Raw genomic sequence first — 22,764 nt, 5'->3', positions numbered from 1 at the left:
AAAGAATGAGGCAGATTGGGGCCAAACTGCCCAAGTCGGCTGCCCATTCAACTCATGACTGGCCGGCATCCTGCAGATGACCCAGCAGTACAAAGATCTGAGAAAATACAGTGTTTAAGTTTGGTTCTGAAGTGATATTTAGGGTTTAGTTTTTTTGTTTTCGTTTTTTTTTTTTTTTTTTTTTTTTTTTTTAATAAATTAAATTTGACTCATGATTCAGGGGAAATGATTACTATTCAATTTGGATTAGTGACTTGGCAAATCAGTGCAATCCAGGTGCCTGGTTCAGTCCATCACTCTCCATAACGTGGCTGGAGCCGGAGGCAGGGGGGCCCAAGCCCTCTCCTGGGCCCTCTGCAGATTTTGGGGCATGTCCTGGGCCAAAGGAAGTTGAGGAAACAGTCAGAGGAAGGGGCAGGAGAACCAGGTTCCGACCCCAGTGGTACATACAGTGTCCTCCTGAAAGAGAATACAATGGAAGGGGGGGGAAGGACCTTAGATATCCCAGTTCCAAGGCTCCTTTTGAGGATCCCAGGGTTTCCTGTCCTCAGGGAAAAGGAGCCTACAATTCAGGGTTCAGTGGGGTGGACCTGGCAGGGGCTCAGCTGTCCTCATTAATGGGGGTACGGCTGCCCCCAAGCAGACTTTCCCGCTCACGGTCCTCAGCCAGGGGCCGGCGCCAGGGCAGGTGGGCCAGCAGGGGCTGGTGCAGCCCATTGTAGAGAGCTGTGCCCGTCAGGAGGACGAAGAAGCCCAGGATCTGCAGCGGGTGAAAAGTCTCCCAGCCCAGTGCCAGGCTGATGGCCCAGATGACCACAGTGCGGAGGCTGTCCAGGACCATACGCGTGGTGGCGCTCATCTCCTTGGTGACACTGACACCGGCAAAGTTGAAGAAGGCGATGCTACTGCTGTTGCCCAGGAGCGCCACGATGATGAGCGGCTGCCTGCCCATCTGGCAGAAGGCGTAGAGCGCATCTTCTAGCACGCCCCGGGGATTGCCACTGAAGGCACCAGCAGGGATGTAGTACATGGGCACCAGCAGCACCGTGAGGATCACGAAGCCAAAGAGGCCTGAGGGAACAAGGGGCAGAGGAATGAGCCCTTTCACAGACACATGCTGGCTTTCCAACTCCCAATGCGTGGGGCACCCTTACTGATGCTCCAGAGGAGCTTGGGGTGCCCTGTCAAAATCTCTCTGATCCATTCCTTATTTTCTACTCTCACTAGAACCAGATTCTCATCACTTCTCAGTAGCTTTATTGCTGGTTTCCCTGAGCAGTGTCCCTCCACTGTATTTGTGCTGCACCTTTCACCCAAATAAAGCTCCTCAAAATACTACTTTGCTTACTCTACTCCTCGGCTCAAAAATATTCCATGGCTCCCCAATACCCACAGAAAAAAATTTTAAGCTCAACATGATTTCTATATTCCAGATTCAGCCTACCTTTTTAGCCTTATCTCTTATCACTCTCTGACACAAACCTTGGACTCTGGCCCTCTGTGGTACTCAGTGATCTGCTGACGTGCATCACAGTTTCCTGAGTTTTCCTGTAATAGGCCATTTTTTATCTGTGAAAACCCTACACATTTCTTAAGGCCAACTCACATGCCATTTCCTCTATCTTGTATTCCCTGATCACTCCTTTTGTATTTCCTGTGTTACAATACCAGTATCTTGTCTATCTCCATTCTCTATACAGTCAGTTCAGTATCTCGCACACAGTAGATGCTTACTGTATGGATGAGTTGAGAAGGGTATCTTCATTCCCAACATTCTCTGGGCACCTCACCTCATTTCGGTCCCTTCCCCAACATGCTCCTTGATTCCCTCCTTCATCTCACCCCAAGTTCTCTCTGCTCCCCACCAGGCACTCTCCATCCCTCCTCTTCCCAGTGGCCCACAAATGTACCTTCAGTACCCACAGCTCGAAGTGGGTGCACATTATGCTTGTAGATAAACTTCTCCTCCAGCACCATTTGGATGGAGACAACCACCTGTGCCATGATGATCAGCAGGTCCCCTGTAGGAGAGAGTGGTAAGTAGTTACATTGAGGAAAAGATTTTGGAGGCCATGGCAGTGGGGTAGAGGAAAAGATGAACAAAAAATAGATGTGGGCCTTAAATGAAGGCCCACCTATGAATGAAAAACTAGGATTGAGGACTATTTAAATATAATTTCTTCAACTTAAGATTCAATGATTGGAGAATGTTTCAGAGTCTATCAATGTAATGAATGCAAGAACAGTAAATAACACAAAGCATTTCACCAGAATGGGAGGCAATATGTCACAGAGGGCCAGCTTCAAGAAGACCAGGAGTCAGGGGCAGCTAGGTGGTGCAGTGGATAGGGCACCAGCCTTGAATTCAGGAGGACCCGAGTTCAAATCTAGCCTCAGACACTTAACACTTCCTAGCTGTGTGACCCTGGGCAAGTCACTTAACCCCAGCCCCCCCCAAAAAAAACAAAACAAAAAAAACCAAGAAGACCAGGAGTCAAGCCTGCTACTCTTATGTTGTTGTGACTGTGGGCTGGTCACTGAAACTCTTAGAGTTGCAGGCAAGTCTTCCAGACTCTAAGGCATTGGTCCTCAAGCTTTTTAAATAGGGGCCAGTTCACTGTCCCTCAGACTGTTGGAGGGCCGGACAATAGTAAAAACAAAACCTTACACTCTGTCTCCACCCCTCAGTCCATTTGCCATAATCCAGCAGGCTGCATAAACTTCCTCAGAGGCCGCATCTGGCCCATGGGCCATAGTTTGAGAACCCCTGCTCTAAGGTATAAAGAAGCTGCAGCTGGTAGAGGGAGCTTCCTCACCAGGAGGTCAATATATCAATGCAATGAAGGACCAGGGAAAGATGCAAAGTGTTTAATGAAGTAATGCAAAGCATGCTCAGAAGGTCCTGCGCAACTTTCATTGATTACAACAATAAATGGAAAGACAAAAAAGGCAAACAAGCAAGAGTTAGCTGAAGTATGAAGGGATGTGTAAGGGACCATGAGGCAAAACTGTGTGGGATTCTACTTATTTGTTTGAGCCTAATATTTTGTTCCTTATTTTGCGTGCTTATTTGTCATAGTTCACAGTTTCTGTTTATAATAAAAACATTTGAAATACATTAAAATATTCATAAATTTTTTCACTTAGAGAAGTGAAAACAAAATCTCTCAGAACCACCTGTGGGGAAAAGGCAGGTAGGGCTGGCCTCTTGGTTATAGAGCAGGCTGGGGCAAGGTAAACACCCAAGCACTTCCCTGCCCACCTACCACCTGGCTCTGCCTGCTGCCTTGTGGTGTCTGGCCCAGGACTCAAACATACTCTTATCCTCAGCTCATTTACTCTCTTTTTTTCCCCTTTTTTTTTTTTCTTTCATCATTCCAATTGGAGTTAAGTGACTTTCCAGGATCACACAGCTAGGATGTGTTAAGTGTCTGAGGTCAAATTTGAACTTGGATCCCCCTGACTTCAGGGCTGGTAGCTCATTCACTCTCAACATCAACTTCAACCTTCCCTATCTCTTTGAAAGCCTCACCGTGGCTGGTCATAGGGGCAAGAGGCTAACTTCCTTGTCAGTCACTCTCATGGGACTCTCTTCCTGGGAACTATCCAGTTGCACAGTTCAATATACCTGTAATCACATCACTGAGTTTGTGTTGATCATCGTGCTTGCTCATGAGGTCAGCCAGACCCACAATCACCAAGCCAGCAATCGTGGCAAGGATGCCCAGCCATTGGCTCGGAAGCAGTTTTCGTCCCAGGAAAGCCACAGAGAGAAGACCTGTGAAGATGATCACAGACCCACGAAGCATCTGGAAGCTGGAGGCACTAGTCATGTTCAGGGCTACAGAAATGAGGAAAATTCGGCAGAGTTTAATAAACATTTCTTAAGTGTATGTGCTAGGAGCAATACAAGTTTAGGTAAGGCGGTCCCTGTTCTTGGGGAAATGCTGACATTTTTACAATGTTTTCTGCCTTTAAAAGCACTTCATATTTGAGATGTGACACATAAATATATACAGAATAAGGGCCTAAGGAAACTTTAAGCAAAGTCTTACAATAAGATGTAAGTGGGAAGGTGAGATCAAGAAAAGCACTATGGAGGAGGCAACATTTGGGTTGGGTTTAAAGGAACATCAACAATTGCCTTGGGTTTAAAAGATAGGAGTTTAATAGGTAGAGGAGAAGATTAGAAAGGGTACAAACAATCCCATTACAAAGTTTGGAGTTGTGAAAGCACAGGATATCTAAAGAACACAGAATCCACTTTGGTTGGAAGATGAAAAACACTGTGAATACATCCAGCCATTCTGAAGAGCAGTTTGGAACTATGCTCAAAAAGTTATCAAACTGTGCATATCCTTTGTCTCAGCAGTGCTACTACTGGGTTTATATCCCAAAGAGATCTTAAAGAAGGGAAAGGGACCCACATGTGCAAGAATGTTTATGGCAGCCCTTTTTGTAGTGGCAAGAAACTGGAACCTGAGTGGATGCCCATCAGTTGGAGAATGGCTGAATAAATTGTGGTATATGGAAGATGAAAAACAGAATGAGGAAACAAGTGAAGGTGGGAGAAAGGGTCAGAAAGGGTCCTGCTGCTGCTGAAACACTCTCCCCTCCCACCCTGCCATACCTCAAACTGCTAGTCCTTGCTCAGATCTTAATACTCACCCACATACATAACGCTGGTCCCAGTCATGTCACAGAGGGCAGGGGGCAGGAAGAGAAGGGCATTGAAGGACTGCTGGGGTTCCACACTAGAATCTGTGCGCCCCCGAATTCTGCACTGAAGTAAGTAGAAGGCTGCAAGGCAGGAAAACTCTCCCAGGAACATGCCCACTGCCTGAAATTAATAATACAATCATAGACTCTTACAACTGGGAGGAATATTAGGGGCTATCTGATCCAACTACTTATCTTAACAATGTTCTAGAAAGGGCAATAGTCCCCCGTGAGAAGGATGTGATAGACTTTTTATGTTTGGGATGGAAATGGAAACGCTTAGACCCCAGGGCTTAAGCAAACTTCACTTTTCTTACTCATCTCTGATGTCCAAGCTCTTCCTCAATATACCCATTATTGGCCAAGAGTAGCTGGCCAACTCTCATGCGTGTCCATTTCTACACAGCTATTGGGAGCAGGGCAGGGAAGAAAAGAAAAAGATAATCAGAGATCTTTTCTGAGTCAGGCCTGACTTAGTCGACAGCTTCTGGAAGCCAGAGAAAATTCTGTGGCTATGGTATGGAAGAAGTAAATTTTTAAGCCCCGAGTGCCAAGGAAAGGGGCCTGGGTGTTCAGAGCCATGAGGGAGGCAGAAAGCTTGAGGGGAAGTAGGGTGAGGAGAGGATACCTGGAGGAAAGGATGCTGGAAACTGTGGGCCTGGCTTGCTCCACAGCCCTCAATCATAAACATGTCAGCCCATCTGGAAGAGAGAAGAATGGCATTGATTGGCAAGGCTACTATATTCCCTATTCCACCCGATCAATAAAGATGCATCAGGGGCTTGAGACCTGAGGAGATAACACTACAGAATGACTGCCACTATTATTCTACATTTCCATAGCACTTTAAAAGTTGTGAAGTACATTACGTTTCATTTGGTCCTTACAAAAATCCCAAGAGGTATTAGCCCTACTTTATTAAAAAAAGGAAACGGGCTCAGGGACTAAATTACTTGTCCAGGCTCTCACAGATATTAAAGATCAGAGGCAGGATTTAGACTCATCTTCCTGGTTCTAAGTCAAGCACTCTATTTATCTGCAAGGTTATATGGCCTATGATAAAGAACAAAATAAGATATGAGAGTATATTAGGGAAGTATTAGCAAAATGCTAAGCAGGACTGAAGGTAAGTTACAAGAGCATTTTATAGCCAAAAAATGTCTTGTGTATTACTTTGCTTCAACCTCACATCAGCCTTATGAGGTAAATAGTGTAAGGATCAGCTCCCTTTTATAAACCATGGAAAGGTTGAGGCTCTTCCCCAAGTTTACACAGTGGTAAGAGAAGAAGCTGGGACTGAACCCTTGTCTGACCAAGGGCACTTTCATAGCCTTCTGGAGGACTCCAGAATTGCTCCCTCTTCTGAAACCCACTTTGGCATATATTTATGCCACATACCATAGCACACAATCCAAATATTTCCTGGCTTGCTTTTTTTTTTTTTTTTTTGCTAGTGACTCAGGTATTGTTTCATGAAATATGATCTCAAAAAGGAAATAAATGTTTATTCTCAAGAGTTAAGGACTGTGTCCTTTGTTTGAATCACAGTAGCCAGCACAGGTATAGAAGCAAAGCAAGCAATTAGTGGACTCAAGCAGTGAAGGACTGGGCTTTTGCAAAGACCACTCTCTGTGTGTATAAGAGAAAGAGACCACCCAGGCATTAGTAATGAATGCAAAGACATTAAGCTCCCCTGCTACCTTTTGAGTTGCCACATTACACCGTGGTCTCATCTTGAGTTTCCTGTCTATCAAAACCTCTAGGACTGTAGTCTAACCATGTTTTTTCTGTTTTATATTTGTGAAGCCCAATTTTTGTTCCATGAAGTTCATCTTAGTAAATTCAGCCCAAAGCTCAGGGGTTCTCAAACTACAGCCCGTGGGCCAGATGCAGCCGCTGAGGACGTTCATGCAACCCTGCAGGTTATGGCAAATGACCTGAGGGGCGGAGACAGAGTGAGGTTTTGTTTTTACTATAGTCCGGCCCTCCAACAGTCAAGGACCACTGCGTCTAGACAGACAAAAATCTTCTTAGATCCTAACTGTCATTCAGAGGGTTATTTTCCCTCTTCCCAGGCATATCATGAAATGCCTTTTATGCAAGGCCCCAGAACAAGCACAGGAGCACTCCAGGCTTCTCCACTGGAGAGCTAACTCAGTGACATTAAGCCATTGAAGACACCAGCCCTTCAATGAAGTGAAGCCATCTGACAATATTATTTTCTAATCCATTTCTCCACAAAAATAGTAGAAATACTTTATCGAAAGTTTTGCTAAAATCTAGGTAGATTATAGTCATAGCATTCTCCTCATCTATTAGTTTAAGAATATTGTCAAAAAATTAAAGGAAATGAGGTTAGTTTGGCATGACTCATACTTGATGAAATGAAACCACCCTGGCTCACTGGGATCACCACTTCCCTTTTCCCTTCTAGATGTTTACCGATTATCCTTTTACTGATACATTCTAGACATTTCCCAACATCTAACTCAGATTCACAGGTCTCCTCCAATCCTATTTGACGGACAGTGGCTCAGCCATCATGTCTGCTAGAACTACAAGGACCCAAGTACGTAGCTCATCTGAGCCAGGTAACTTAGCTTCGTCAAGGGCAGATCTCTGCTCTTTTACTATTTTCTTATTTATCCTGGGTATCCAATTGCCAGTTCCCCAATCTTGTCCTCTCATTTCCAGTAAAAGATTGTTCCCTTTCGGGAAAAACAAATCAGAAGCAAACTAAGAACTGTGCAGATCTCTTTTCTCTGTTGTCAGTGATCATCACTATCTCATCTACCCCAAGAAAAGTCTCTCTCCTTTTCTGATCTTTTTTCCCAAAAGAGCTTAAAGCCCAATCCACCCCCAAATACTAAACCTCTTTGTGTTGTCTTCATTTTATCTTGCCTATCTTGGCCCCTTCCAAACTTTGATGACCTTGACAACATGTCCACAGGCCTGGACCACAGACCTCCATTTCCTGGAGAGTATCTCTACACTACATCTATCTCTTCAGACAAATCCCATTTCCCCTCCTCACTGGAAACTTTCCTTTGTAACTTTAGTATCTTCTATCATTCTTCGTGGATTAATTTCCCCTGAAGCATTTTGCTCCACGAGAGCCTATCTTTCCTCTGAAAATTGCTTTCCTTAAATTAGGGATATATGTCAAAGTATGCCTTACATTTCCTCTCCTGTATCACAAATTCTATGATGGAGGGGCCATCTACCTGCCCACCACCCCATCTCAATGATACTCTAATTTTCTCCTCAGCAACCTGTTCATCTCTATTAGTAAGAATCAGATCTAGGACAGAATTTTTCCTTTTTGGTTCCTCTACTTTTTCAAGAATGAAGTTTTCAATAAGGCAAGTCAAGAAATGATTAGCTGTTCTGCTTTTGGCAGAGAGAATTCCAGCATATGCCTGGGTAATCAAAGCTTCCTAGCCTGTTTCCAGCTCTGCTGACAAAGAAACCACAGGAAGCATAGTATAATCATTTTTCAGCCCCAAATAAACAAGACCTGGCAGGATTTTTTGAAAATCAGGGGAAAATAGGGGCAGGATGGAAAAGCAGGTTCTCCTGCCCAGGAGTTCTCACCTGGCACCCCTCCCCTTCCTCCAGATTTGAGTATGCTGCTGAGATGGAACAGAGGGGCCTTAGGACTCAACCCTTTCCTAGGGTAATGGCTGGGGTGTTGAGAAGGATGCCCAGTCCTAAGACAGGAGCCAGCCAGAGCTCGGCAGGCTACTTCAAGGCACTTCCTTTTTGCACTTTTACTATCTCCCACAGAGGGAACTTGTCAAGACTGGCCAGACACAGGGATGTGTCTGGCAACATTTCAGGGCAGGGGAATGGGATCTTTTTGTATCAGCCACTTAGGTGCAGACCGTGGCCTCCTTGGGGATTGGGTGTCAGCACCGGCAGCATTTGGTTTCCAGTCGATTAGAGGCCAAGTCAAATGTTTATAATGTGTTTTTCCTTAATTCTGGACACCCAATATACTGACTCCACCACAGAGACAAGGAATGATTCAGAGATTCCAAAGCACAATGCCATAGAAAAAGCATCAGCTTTTTTGGGAGTCAGTTCAGACACTAGCTAAGTGACCTCAGGCAAATAATTTAACACGAGTCTCAGTTTCCTACATTCCTACTCTTACTCCAATTGTGGAGCTCTCTCCATTGTCATTCATCCGTTGCAACATGTCTGACTCTTCACGACCCCACTTGCAGTTTTCTTGACAAGAAACCTGAAGCATTCACGGATGGGAAACAAGTTGGTAAGGCAGAGAGAGCTTAGACTGTACTTCCCCGGGCTCAGTCCCTCAGAAAAATGCTGGCCTGGGTGCCAGAGAAGAGAGTGACAGGCAAATGACTCATTACAATCTAGGGGCCGGGGCGAGCCAGGGGCAGAGCCAAGCAGGCCATTCTGATCTCTTCCTCACTTTTTCTGGGACACCACTGTCCCTTCCTCCAACCACTGCCAAGCCTCTTGCCCTGGAGCTATGATCAGAGGAAAAGATTTAGGGCTGAAGGGGACCAAAGAGGCCAGTTAGTTACTCTCCTATTACAGAGGAGGAAACAGGCTCAGGTAGGTTAAATGGCTTGCCAAGAGCTGCAGAGATAGAGAGCATCAGATGGCAGAGGGTTTATGGCAGAGGCCCTGACTCCTGACTTCTTCCTGGAAATGATCATTTTCCTTTCTTGTTGCTGGGAACAGGATCTGTTTCCTTTCTTCCCTCCCGGTTTCTCCTATGAACATAAATCTCGCCCTTTTTAGAATAAAAGCAGCTTTTGCCTTGCCCCTCTCCCCTCAGTCCAGGATCAGCTTAGGGAAGAGGAGGAGCTGTTATAGCAGGATGGCTGGGGGGGGGGGGGGGCGCAAAAAGACTTTGGCCTGGGAGTTCATCAGAGCAAAGCATTCACAGAGAGTTTAGGGTTCATCTAGTCTGACTCTCTCATTTTACAGATGAGGAAACAAACTTAGAGAGCTGCAGAGTGACTTGTCCCAAGGCCATAAGTTAATGCTCCCAGGCTAAGCCTCTTGCATTAATGTCCTGTTGCTAACTAGCTGAGGAGCTCAGTCCCAATTACTTCACTTCTCAGGGCCTGGCATTATCACAATCTATCGGCATTTCACCTCTCCCTCCCTTACATAACCCCACTCTTCCTCTACACTATGGAGGAAGAGTGAAGTTACGTATGTACCATCTCAACAGGACACTTGCTGCTGCTAGGCAATCTTCCTGTGCCTCCCCATGTCCTCTGATGCCCTTGACCTCTCAGTTCTCTCCCAGGCCATCCCCCTTGCACTAGCCACTCCCTCCTCTTCTTCCCATCTTGACCCCTTGATGAACCAGTTCAAGTTTACATTGTCTTCCTTTCTCGAATGCTTCACCTCCTTATGGACTTGCCCATTTTGCCCAGCTAAGCTTCATCCTTGATCACTACCACAACTTATCCCCTTTACTCCTACTGAATAAAAGTGGAGAAAATCACAGTCCACTACTATTTTTTGTTACACAGTTTTAACACGGCACTTGGTGCTGCTAGGCAATCTTACTTAAAAAGTACTCCCTTATCAATTTACTATTCCACTTTCCAGAGTTCTTCCAAACCTTTTCATCCTTCTTCACACCCCTCATGATTCCCCTATGCTCCCCAGTCTTTTGGCTGAAAACTTTGCCTCAAGTTTATTTGCGTCTTCCCTCCTGTTGCCCATCTCCTACCACTCAGATGCCTTTTGAGACCCTCTCCTTCTTTATCTCACATGAGGACATGACTTTCTTCCTCACCAAAAATGACCTCTCTACTTGTTCAAGTGATCCATCCCAGCCCTTCTCCTTCAACAGACTACCTCTTTTGTCATCTCCACTCCTTCACTTAATTTTCAATCTCTCCCTCTCTGCTGATTCTCTTCCTACTGTCTACAAACGCTCATATCTCCTCATCCTGAAAATAATCTCTCATCTGATCCTTCCATCCCTGCTATCATCCTCTATCTCTTCAGCCCTTTGTAACTAAACTGTTTGAAAAAGGAGTCTACTACAGGTGCTTCTCCTCTCTTTGATCTCATTGTCTTCTTAGCTATTTAAAATCTGGCTCCTGACATTATCTATCTCCTGAAACTGTTTTCTTTAAAGTTGCCAATATCTCAATTGCCAAATTTGATGGCCTTTCTCAATCCTCACTCTCCTTAGCTCTGCAGCCTTTGATGCTGCTGATCTCTGTCTCTTTCTTAATTTTCTCTTCTAGCTTTCCTGGTTCTTTTCCTACCTATCTGATCTGTCCTTCTCCGTCTCCTTTGCTGATTCCTCCTCCAGATCATGCCCTCTAAGTCTAGGTGACCTCCAGGGATCTATTCTGGGCCTTCTTCTCTTTTCCTTCCATACTAGTTCATTCACTGGGAGATCTATTTGCTCCCGGGGGCTTAATTACCATCTCCATACTGATGTTTCTCAAATCTACTTCTCCTGCCCCAAACTTTCTTATCTCCAATTTTCAATTTCCAACAGCTTTTTTCAAAATGGATGTGCCATTCATATCTTACCCTTTTTATATCCAAAAAAGAATTCGTTATTTCCTCTTACATCTTCTCACCCACTCTGCTGAGAGCAACATGGATCTTCCCAGTCCCTCAAGCCTGCAAGCCTAGGAGTCAGCCCAGATTCTTTACTTATGTCCTATCTACTGCCAAGGCTTGTTGATTTCCTCTTTGCACCATCTCTGGGGCCTGGCTTCCCCTCCCCCCTCGGACACTGCCATCACTCTAGAGCAGGTGCTCACACCTGGATTGCTGCAATAATATGCTGGTGAGCTGGCCTGCTCCCAAGGCTGTCCTGGCTCCAATCCACCCTTCCTTCTGTCACTAAGATGATTTTCCTAACATCTAGGCCCCATTCTGTTACTTCCTCTATCTAATAAACTTCCATGGCTTCCTGCTGCCTCAGATTCAAATTAAAAGTGCTCTTTTTGGCATTCAAAGCCTTTTATAACCTAGACTTCCTTTTTAGTCTTCTTTCATCTTGCCCCTTCCTCTTCAGCTTAGGGATTCACTTACATTGGCCTCCTGGTTGTTCTACAAAAAGACCCCCATGTCTCTGCTTTGTCTCTGCTGGCTCTGGGATTGTCTCTGGCTGAGACCCAGACTTGCAATGCTCTCCCTTCTCTGCTCTGACTAGGCTGGGAGCTAATCTGGTTCTTTATGGGCTGGGGCCATGATAAAGGTAGAACCCAAGGGCTCTAGCCCCAAAGACATTGGCTAAACCAATGTCAGAGACAGACTGGCCTAGCAGAAGTTAAATGTATTTACTTACAGAAAAAAGTGCAGCTGTGATGTAGTCCAGATGCATCAAACATGTGGCCCAAGACATGGCTGATTATGGCCCAAATGAGTTGTTCAGTTATTCTTCAGGCCTGTCTGACTCTTTGTGGTTCCACCTGGGGCTTTCTTAGCAAAGATACTAGTGATTTGCTATTTTCTTTTCCAGTTCATTTTACAGATGAAGAACTGAGGCTTACAAGGTGAAGTCACTTGCCCGGGGTCACAGAGCTAGTAAGTTTCTGAGGCCATATTTGAACTCAGGAAGATGAGATTTCCTGAGTCCAGGGCTGGCACTCTATCAGCTGTGCCTCCTGGCTGCCCTAGCCCAAACCAGATTAATATGTAATGTTAAAATGAAATGCTTAACAAAACAAAAATATAATAAAACACAGATTATATTAATAATCTTTGGGCAAATCACACGGTCCTATTTGCCTCAGTTTCCTTACCTGTAAAATGACCTGGAAAAAGAAATAATAAAACCACTCCAGTATCTATGTCAAGAAGAGTTCATTCAACATGACTGAACAAAAATATATATATTTCTCTCAGAAGAAAATAACATAGTATTTAAATGTGTTACTTATTAAAATTTATGTAGAGAAGAATTTGAAGAGAGTGGTCAGAGAAGGAAGCCACACAGTATGGGATACTGAGACTTGGTCAAAAGAATGGAGTTGCTACTCTTGACTCTGGAGTCACCTCCTGGGAATAAGGGGAGTTGGAGAATCATGCCTTTGGAGCAGGAAACTCAGACAGTGTCAAGCTCAACCCCTCAATTTTACAGACAACTGAGACCAGGGGAGAGGAAGTGGGTTAGTAAAAGCACAGAGCCTTGAAGAGCTATTATTTAAAGTTAGGTGCTGCAACTTGAAAACTCGTTTTCCAGTGAGCTGGAAGATTTGGTGAATTGATGATGGGATGAATGATGAATTGAGAGGGAGTTTTCAGGGGAATTTTTTATAATTGCTAGTATGCACAGAGAGGGTCTGATACTTTGGTCCAGGGGAGTAATGTAATAGAATCAGTCTCCAAATATAGTTTGTTGGAAGAGTTCACAAGCACTTGTTTCTCTTCCAAGTGGAGCAAGACTGCCTGATTTTTTTGGGTGGGGGGAGGGGCTATCTTCATTGAGTTGTCCCTAAAGAAATGGCTTGGAATAGGTTAGGGCATAAACCCTCATCTTCTACCCATGTCAAATTATTTGTATTTCTGTAATTTCTATGTATCAAATATCAGGTTGGAAGTTTACATTTCAGTCTGCCAAGCTCTTCACCTGTCTTTTATTCTTGAGGTGTGTCTTGTCACTCCCAGTTTCTAATTGGTTATGGGTTTACAGGTTTGAAGTAATCTGTCCTGTAGGTGGGAAGGTAGAATGATCAGTGGGTGAAAGCCTGGGCTCCAGTCCCAGTTCTACTGCTTACCTAGGTTTCCAAACTTCTCCAAATCTCAGTTTTTTCATCTGCAAAGGGAGTAAAATCCCAGCCCTGCCTACCAAGTAATTATGAAGATCAAATGAGATTATAAAAATAAGGACACTGAAAACTATAAAGTGGTATGCAAATGAGAAGTATAATTATAATGTAAGATTCCCCATTACAGAAACCCCCAGGGGCAGGATCAAAGATTGGGAACTAACTCAACTGGAGACACTCACTAGTAGACAATGAGACAGGGGTAGATAAACTGACCTTCCCTTTTCTGTGACCAGGGATGGCCTTGCTTCCGACTACCCTCTAGTTGCCCAGAGTCTTTTTCTTTTTTTCTTTTTCTGAGGCTGGGGTTAAGTGACTTGCCCAGGGTCACACAGCTAGGAAGTGTTAAGTGTCTGAGACCAGATTTGAACCTTAGTCCTCCTGAATTCAAGGCTGGTGCTCTATCCACTGCGCCACCTAGCTGCCCCCAGAGTCTTTCTAAAAAAAATTAGTGTAGTCCCATGTAGATGACAAATCATTTGAAGCCTTGGCAATTCATGAGAAAAATTGCTAAGGGAAGGTTTTTTTGTTTTTTTTTTTAATAAACCTCATTCCCATTACAAATATTAAGGGATGATGGAGTGGTCAAAGTGATGAGGAAAGGAATGGATTTTTTTTCTTTTATTGATTTTTATATTGTGTTTAGTAAAGTAAGTCCATCATAAGTCATACTATACACAGATAGCAGGACAAAATGGTTCAATACAATCATTATAAATATAAGGCATAAGATTCTCCCTCCCCCACTTCCATTTTACTTGTGCTTTAAGAAGTCAATTTAAAACTTTTTCTTCATCTTTTGTTAGATTATAACTTTATGCTTAACAGACTCTCCAAGATTTCAAATGGTATTCAGGCAAATCAGGTCAAATTTAAAACTGCACGTAGAAGGAGGGGATTCTAACAAGACGTGGTGAGAACTACACACCAAGGTCTCACCACCTGGCGTGCACAAGTAGTGCTATTTTATCTCTGAAGCCTCTAGCACCAAGAGTATTGGGCATATATTAGGTGCTTGACAAATGTTTGTAACAGACTTGGGCACTCATTAACTCCACGTCTGGTCTAGTGGAGCGGGGAAGCCGGACTGTCAATTTCCAATACCTTTCTAGCTCTACACTGTGTGAAAGCCAAGCTGAAAAGGTGGCCCTAGCACAGACGCTGGGACCCCTCAACACGCCTCGGCTCACTTTAAGAAACGAGTTCACCATTCACTTCCACAGTCCTCTCCTCTAAAGGCAGAAGTATCACCATCAATTCCCATTTTATCTATGGAGAAACTCAAGCCCCCAAAGGACAACCACGTTCTAAGCCCCCGGAAACAATGTCTGCGAGCCCAGGGTCCAGGATACAAACGGGCTCTCCCAAACACAGGGTATGGAACCGGTGATTTGGAATCCCATTTAACAAACATTTTTAGACACCTGCTTTACGCTAGGTACATAATAGTAAAGTAAAAAGCAAGTAAAGCTTTCGTCTGGAAACTTCTACTGGGGAGGCTGTACAACTTTAAATTACAACTTTAAATAAATACACCACATAAACACTTTTTTTTTTTTTTTTGAAGATGAAGAAAATTATCAGAGATGTAATATTGAGAATGGACGCAGAGGCAGCCAGGTGGCGCAGTGGATAGAGCACCAGCCCTGAATTCAGGAGGACCCGAGTTCAAATTTGGTCTCAGACACTTAACACTTCCTAGCTGTGTGACCCTGGGCAAGTCACTTAACCCCAGCTTCAGGGGAAAAAAAAATACAAGACTAAAAAAATACAGACTAGGAAACCGAGGCCCCGAAATGAGAAGCGCGAGGCGGCGGGAATCAGAACCCGGGCGCTCTCTGCCTCTTTCGGGCGCACCCCGAGGCCTTTGTCGGATTCACCTGGCCTGCAGAGCCCCTTCTCCCCGCGCCAGCCCGGCCTGAGGCCCCGACCCATGGGAGGAGGTCCCGCGCCCCCCAACTCACTTGGCCGAGAGGGTATTGATGGAGCCGGTGATTAGCATGAGCCCGGCCAGGAACAGCTGGTACTTGGTCCACGCCATGGCCAGGCCGTGCAAGGGCAGCGCCCGGATGCCGCCGCCGCCGCCTGCGGGGTCCGCGTGACTCCCGGCCCGAGGGATGGGGACACTACGGGAATGAGGGCACCGGGCAGGCAGAACGCGCTTCGCTTCCGGACCAGCGGTCACCTGACCCACAAGTCAGCTGCACCAGGGCCCCGCCCCCCGCCTCATCCCTCCCCTTCCCACCCAGAGGGCTCGAGGACCCGCGGAGCCGAGGCTGGAGACGGGAGGCTCGGGTCGCGCGCACGCACGCTCGCGCACGCGCGCAGCTCGGGATTCCAGACTCCCGGCCAGACTCTAACCCGCCCCCCTCCCTCCGCACGTCATTCCACGACTCTAACCCGCCCCCCTCCCTCCGCACGTCATTCCACTCTTCGCCCAACAAATAAGAGCACGTGCTCCTGTTTTCTGCCTCTGGAGAGGGGGGCAGAAACCCCTTTTCTTACGGGAAGGCTGAATGACTGTGCTTGCGGGCTAGAAGGTTTTTGTGCTTAAATTTATCAAACGAATAGCGAGCACTGATGATGGACTGGTTGGTGCGGTTTCTACTCGTGAAATTACGGAGTTCCAAACCCTGGTTCAGTAGATCGGGGATTTCTTATACCCATTTTACAGATGAGAAAACAAAATCAGTATCAACCAATCACTTTTTAATCATTGTGTGCCATGGACAGGGATACAAAGAATAACGAGCTATAAGGGGAGAGAGTCTACGTGCAAGCAAATATGTACAAAGCAAGCTATGTGGCGGCTAAGTCAGGAAAAGAAGGCCGAAGCGCTGGAATTAAGAGGGGAGAGGGAAGGTTTACGTAAAGAGTGGGATTTTGTTTGTGATTTAAAGGAAGTCAGGAAGGTCGGCAATGAGGTAAGAAGGAAGAAGAGCTCCTCCAATACGGACTTGATTTTTTTGGGGGGATTTTAGTAGCGGGCTGTTAGTAAATATTTATGGGATTGAGCTGAGACAGATGGCACAGGGGATAGACCCATAAACTTGGAGATCAAATATGCCCTCAAAAACTGACTAGAAGAATGAACATCTACCTCAGTTTCCTTAACTGTAAAATGGGGACAATAACACCACCTACCTTTCAGGATTGTTGGATTGTTGTCAGGTATCTGTAAAGCGCTTAGCACACTGCCCAGCACATAGTAGGTGCTTTAAAAATTCAGATTCCCTTCTCCCCAGTGCTGAGTGTAGTTTTCCATTCCCCCCCCCCCCCCCATAAAGGCTTGTTGGATGACCTCACAGAGGTGAAGTGGATCTTTTTGCCCAGGCCATCCAGCTGGTTGCTCAATGTGGCAGAAAAGGGGATCCTGCTGGGATTGCAGCCCTAGAGACGGACTGTGCCCAAAAGTCATCTAAGAAACTGACAGTTATATGAATTACCTGAGATAGTCCAGGTGGCAAAGGGCTTGGACTCTTTAAGACCAAGATTCCTTGAGAAGTCTTGACTTATCTAGTTTTCTTACATTGCGCCCTTCAAGTCCTTGCTGCCAGGCCCAGACCAACTTCTCTATGGGCAGAGCCAGAAGGCTTGTTCCAGCCCCAGGCCATCCCCCTGTGGTCTCAGCAGAAGCAGAGGAGAGAGGGCAGAGAGGAAGAGAAACTTGTGCTGTGTGCACTTCCCTCCCCGCCAGCAGCGGGCGAGGACAAGTTGGGCCAGAAGTGAGGGGAAGGGGTACTCGTGCTTACATGTGACCCGAGAGGCCGGGGCATGGGCAGTGACCCATACATGCCCAGCCTGATGTCGTCTTACCCGTCTCCTGCATCTCTCCTCTGTGCCTCCTGCTTTCTCTCTCACAGCTCTGACCCAGCTTCATTGCTCACGTGTGTAGTGTGTTTGACTCTAGAATGTGCTGTGCCGGTGTTGTTCCTGAAATAAGATGGGGGAACACTGGCCAGCCTGCTTATTGTGAGCTAAGACAGCGAGGAGTTAATTTGTCCAGGAAGTTCCCACTTCTTCTAACAATTTAGGAATATTCCCTTCTAGTATTTTTCAATCACTTGTGTGCAAAGCCCTTTCTCTGGTTTGGGGAGATACAAAATGTAAATAAGACAACTACCCTTGCCCGCATGATATGTTATTTAATCTTGTCACCTCTTCGTGACTCCGTGTGGGTTTGCATTTCCTTATCCCCGCGTCTCTTTTTTAAAGAGATGAAGCAAACGGGGCGCAGAGTCACATAGCTAGTGAGTTTTTGACTCCGTAGAGCCTGATCTTCCTGGCTCCGAGCCTCTTGGCTCTCCGCTGCCGCTCTGCACTACAGCTAAGTCTCAGTCAGGATAATAGTGACTTCCCAGAAGTAATCACATCTCATTTGAATTTTCTGGTATATTTCTATTGAGATGGAACCAATGGCCACATTTCACATTATTATAACTTCATTTAGTGTGACTGAATACATGTGACAATTTCACAGGCTTCATTATTTCTACTAATCTTATCTCTCTCGTTCCAATCCAGCTTTCACTCTCCTGCCAAAGGGATTTTCCTAAAGGTAAGTCTGATCGTGTCCTTTCCCATTCAAACTGCAGACTTCTCTTACCTCTGGAATCAGATTTAAATGCTCTAGTTGGCATACAAAGCTCTTTACAGAGGTGGAATTAAGAGGATGGAGTAGTAGGAAAAAATTTGGCCAAACTCTCTCCAGCAAACAACTCCTCCACAAAGATACAGAAAACTTACTATACCAAGTCCTGATCATGAAATCTAGAAAAAAATCATGAAAATTAGAGAAACATATAGACACTGGAGACAGTATATTACAATCTCTCAAACACCAGCCTAAATTTGTGTCACTCACTGCCCATTCTGGGGCAAAGGTCCAGAGTGGACTAAGGAGGGAGAATATACCCACCACTGAATACTAGGGATGTTTACCTGCGGGCTGTATGCTGCACAAGAAACAAGAGTTGCATGACTCTGACTGCTATACCCTGAATTATTAAAATTATTTTAGCCCCACTCCTTTTTTAGGACTGGGAAAAATTGAGTGACGAAAAACCTGGAAGCTCTGGCCACCTTTCATTCCATTGCATCATAAAACTCCAGGTGGCTTATCTAAGTCCTTGCTGGGACTGTTGCCCCCTCATCTAGCGGTCTCCAGCTCTCTTATCTTGACCCTTATCTTTTTTTTTTTTTTTCATCTTATCCTGACTAATTCAGGGACAAACACTTTATTGACAGGGGTTTTTCCAACGTATTCACGGTCTAATTTTATAAACATGTCATAATCTAAACAACACTTATTTTTTTATCTAGTTGTTTATTGTTTGCTTTTTTTTTCTCCCCAGTAACATGGTCAGTATAAATTCTTTTGTATTCTTTGCTATGTTCTACAGATCATTGTAAATATTTCAATGTCATTTTCCAACAAAAGCATTTTGAAAGCTTAGCCATATTAATACATACTTCATTCATTTGGACTTTTTTTTCCTTTCTATTTCTTTTTTTTTTTTTTTTAATAGTTTTTATATCAGATATACGCATGGGTAATTTTTACAACATTGACAATTGCCAAACCTTTTGTTCTAATTTTTCCCCTCCTTTCCCCTCCCCCCACCAAATGTCAGGTTGACCAATACATGTCTTGACCCTTATCTTGTCAGGACTAAGTTATGATCCTTTCCTGGAACTATGGCTTGTCCATTCACCCAGTGTCCTCACCCCCCCCCCTTACCTGCCTTGTTTCTCCTATAAGATTGTAGCTATATAAGTTCCCTGCCTTAGTGGCTTGTGGTTTGGCCAGCATTACATGACCCTGTGGGGGGCAGGGGGGAGAGGTTGAGTGTGTGTGGGGGTGAGAAGTAAGGGGTGGGCGCGGAGAGTGTCTGAGTTCTAGCTTCCAGTCCAATCTACAGTAGAAGAATCAGAGCAGGAATTCCAGACCAAAGGAGAGCTTGCATTTCTATCCCTTTGAACCAGGAGAACTTTCCAAGTACTCAATACTTCCAAGAAAGCAGTAGCAGGACCAGCTCAGGTATCTTCTCCAGAAGGGAATAGACCCCAGCTCTAACATCATGTCCAAAATCAGGAAGTAGGCTGGAAGAATAGCAAACAAAAAGAAATCCCAAACATAAGAAGCTATTGTAGTGACAGACTCTCAAGATAGAAATCCAGAAGAGAATGACTCCAAAACGTCAAAAAGCAGCCTCAAAATAAAACAAACAAAAAACAAAGCAGGTTGAGTATAGGTTGAATTCCTGGAAGACATAAAGGAAAAATCCTTTTTAAAAGAGTATTTATTGGATATACATGTGAATTCTACCAAACATTTAAAGAACAATTAGCCCCAATGCTATATAAACTATTTGAAAAAATAGGGAATGAAGGAGTCCTACCAAACTCCTTTTATGACACAGACATGGTACTGATACCTAAACCAGGTCTATCGAAAACTGAGAAAGAAAATTATAGACCAATTTCCTTAATGAATATTGATGCTAAAATCTTAAATAAGATATTAGCAAAAAGACTTCAGAAAATCATCCCCAGGATAATACACTATGATCAAGTAGGATTCATACCAGGAATGCAAGGCTGGTTTAATATTAGGAAAACTATTAGTATAATTGACCATATTAATAATCAAATTAATAAAAACCATATGATTATCTCAATAGATGCAGAAAAAGCATTTGACAAAATCCAACATCCATTCCTACTAAAAACTCTTGAGAGTATAGGAATAAATTGATTGATTATTCCTTAGAATAATCAGGAGCATATATTTAAGACCTTCAGTAAGCATAATATGCAATAGAAATAAACTACAACCTTTCCCAGTAAGATCAGGAGTGAAACAAGGTTGCCCACTATCACCATTACTATTCAATATAGTACTAGAAATGCTAGCCTCGGCAATAAGAGCTGAGAAAGAAAGGAATTAGAGTAGGAAATGAGGAAATCAAACTATCACTCTTTGCAGATGACATGATGGTATACTTAGAGAACCCCAAAGACTCTGCTAAAAAGCTATTAGAAATCATTCAGAATTTTAGCAAAGTGGCAGGATACAAAATAAATCCACATAAATCCTCATCATTCTTATATATCACCAACAAAATGCAACAGCAAGAGATACAAAGAAAAATTCCATTCCAAACAAATGTTGAGAGTATAAAATATTTGGGAATCCATCTACCAAAGAAAAGTCAGGAATTATATGAGAAAAATTACAAAACACTTGCCACAAAAATAAAGTCAGATTTAAATAATTGGAAAGACATTCAGTGCTCTTGGATAGGCCGAGCGAATATAATAAAGATGACAATACTCCCCAAACTAATCTATTTATTTAGTGCTATACCAATCAGACTCCCAAGAAACTATTTTAATGACCTAGAAAAAATAACAACAAAATTCATATGGAAGAACAAAAGGTCGAGAATTGCAAGGGAACTAATGAAAAAAAAGTCAGAGGAAGGTGGTCTAAGTGTACCTGATCTAAAGCTATATTATATAGCAGCAGTCACCAAAAGCATTTGGTACTGGCTAAGAAATAGAACAGTAGATCAGTGGAACAGATTAGATACAAAGGACAAAAAAGGGTACATCTATAGCAATCTAATCTTTGACAAACCCAAAGATACCAACATTAGGGACAAAAATTCATTATTCGGAAGAAACTGTTGGGAAAACTGGAAATTAGTATGGCAGAAATTAGATATGGACCCACACTTAATACCATATACCAAGATAAGATCAAAATGGGTCCATGATTTAGGCATAAAGAATGAGATCATAAATAGATTAGAGGAACAGAGAATAGTCTACCTCTCAGACCTGTGGAGGAGGAAGGAATTTATGACCAGAGGAGAATTAGAGATCATTATTGATCACAAAATAGAAGATTTTGATTACATCAAACTAAAAAGTTTCTGTACAAACAATACTAATGCAAACAAGATTAGAAGGGAAGTAACAAATTGGGAAAATATTTTTAAAAGGAAAGGTTCTGACAAAGGTCTCATTTCCAAAATATATAGAGAACTGACCCTGATTTATAGGAAACCAAACCATTCTCCAATTGATAAATGGTCAAGGGATATGAACAGACAATTCTCAGATGATGAAATTGAAACTATTTCCACTCATATGAAAGAGTGTTCCAAATCACTACTGATCAGAGAAATGCAAATTAAGACAACTCTGAGATACCACTGCACACCTGTCAGATTGGCTAAGATGACAGGAACAAATAATGATGAATGTTGGAGGGGATGTGGGAAAACTGGGACACTGATACATTATTGGTGGAGTTGTGAAAGAATCCAGCCATTCTGGAGAGCAATTTGGAACTATGCCCAAAAAGTTGTCAAACTGTGCATACCCTTTGACCCAGCATTGCTGTTATTGGGATTATATCCCAAAGAAATACTAAAGAGTGGAAAGGGACCTGTATGTGCCAAAATGTTTGTGGCAGCCCTTTTTGTAGTGGCTAGAAACTGGAAGTTGAATGGATGTCCATCAGTTGGAGAATGGTTGGGTAAATTGTGGTATATGAAGGTTATGGAATATTATTGCTCTGTAAGAAATGACCAGCAGGAGGAATACAGAGAGGCTTGGAGAGACTTAAATCAACTGTTGCTGAGTGAAATGAGCAGAACCAGAAGATCACTATACGCTTCAACAACAATACTGTATGAGGATGTATTCTGATGGAAGTGGAAATCTTCAACATAAAGAAGATCCAACTCACTTCCAGTTGATCAATGATGGACAGAAATAACTATACCCAGAGAAGGAACACTGGGAGGCGAATGTAAATTGTTAGCACTACTGTCTATCTACCCAGGTTACTTATACCTTCGGAAGCTAATAATTAATGTGCAACAAGAAGATGGTATTTACACACATATATTGTATCTAGGTTATATTGTAACACATGTAAAATGTATGGGATTACCTGCCATCGGGGGGAGGGAGTGGAGGGAGGGAGGGGACAATTTGGAAAAATGAATAAAAATAAAATAAAATAAAATGAAAAAAAAAAGAGTATTTATTTTTTTCCAATAACATGTAAAAACAATTTTTATTGAAGCTTTTTATTTCCAAAATAATAAATATAATAATAAAATATAAATAAATATAATAATAAAAATAATAATATGGATTTTATTTCCAAAATAATAACATGGATAAAATGGAAAAAATAAATACAAGGTACTGTGGGGGGAGGTGAAGGATA

At 43.5% G+C, this 22,764-nt stretch overlaps 1 protein-coding gene across 2 annotated transcripts; it reads right to left on the bottom strand.

Annotated features, from left to right (window-relative positions):
• Positions 1 to 215: 215 nt before the first annotated feature.
• SLC35F6 (solute carrier family 35 member F6) lies at positions 216 to 15,705 on the bottom strand. Of its 2 annotated transcripts, XM_074300118.1 has the most exons (6): positions 15,479 to 15,705; positions 5,348 to 5,420; positions 4,669 to 4,840; positions 3,629 to 3,841; positions 1,911 to 2,021; positions 216 to 1,071 (listed from the first exon to the last, which is right to left on the bottom strand). In XM_074300118.1, exons 1-6 carry the CDS (start codon positions 15,553 to 15,555, stop codon positions 602 to 604), a joined length of 1,116 nt encoding a protein of 371 aa, XP_074156219.1. In that variant the 5' UTR covers positions 15,556 to 15,705; the 3' UTR covers positions 216 to 601. The 2 variants fall into 2 exon arrangements, with proteins under 2 accessions (XP_074156219.1, XP_074156218.1); XM_074300117.1 differs by lacking the exons at positions 5,348 to 5,420; positions 15,479 to 15,705 and adding an exon at positions 5,037 to 5,125.
• Between the last annotated feature and the right edge of the window lie 7,059 nt (positions 15,706 to 22,764).

This window comes from Sminthopsis crassicaudata, chromosome 3 (assembly GCF_048593235.1).
Source record: "Sminthopsis crassicaudata isolate SCR6 chromosome 3, ASM4859323v1, whole genome shotgun sequence".
NCBI classification, from domain to species: domain Eukaryota; kingdom Metazoa; phylum Chordata; class Mammalia; order Dasyuromorphia; family Dasyuridae; genus Sminthopsis; species Sminthopsis crassicaudata.
This window is presented reverse-complemented; position numbering and strand designations above follow the sequence as displayed.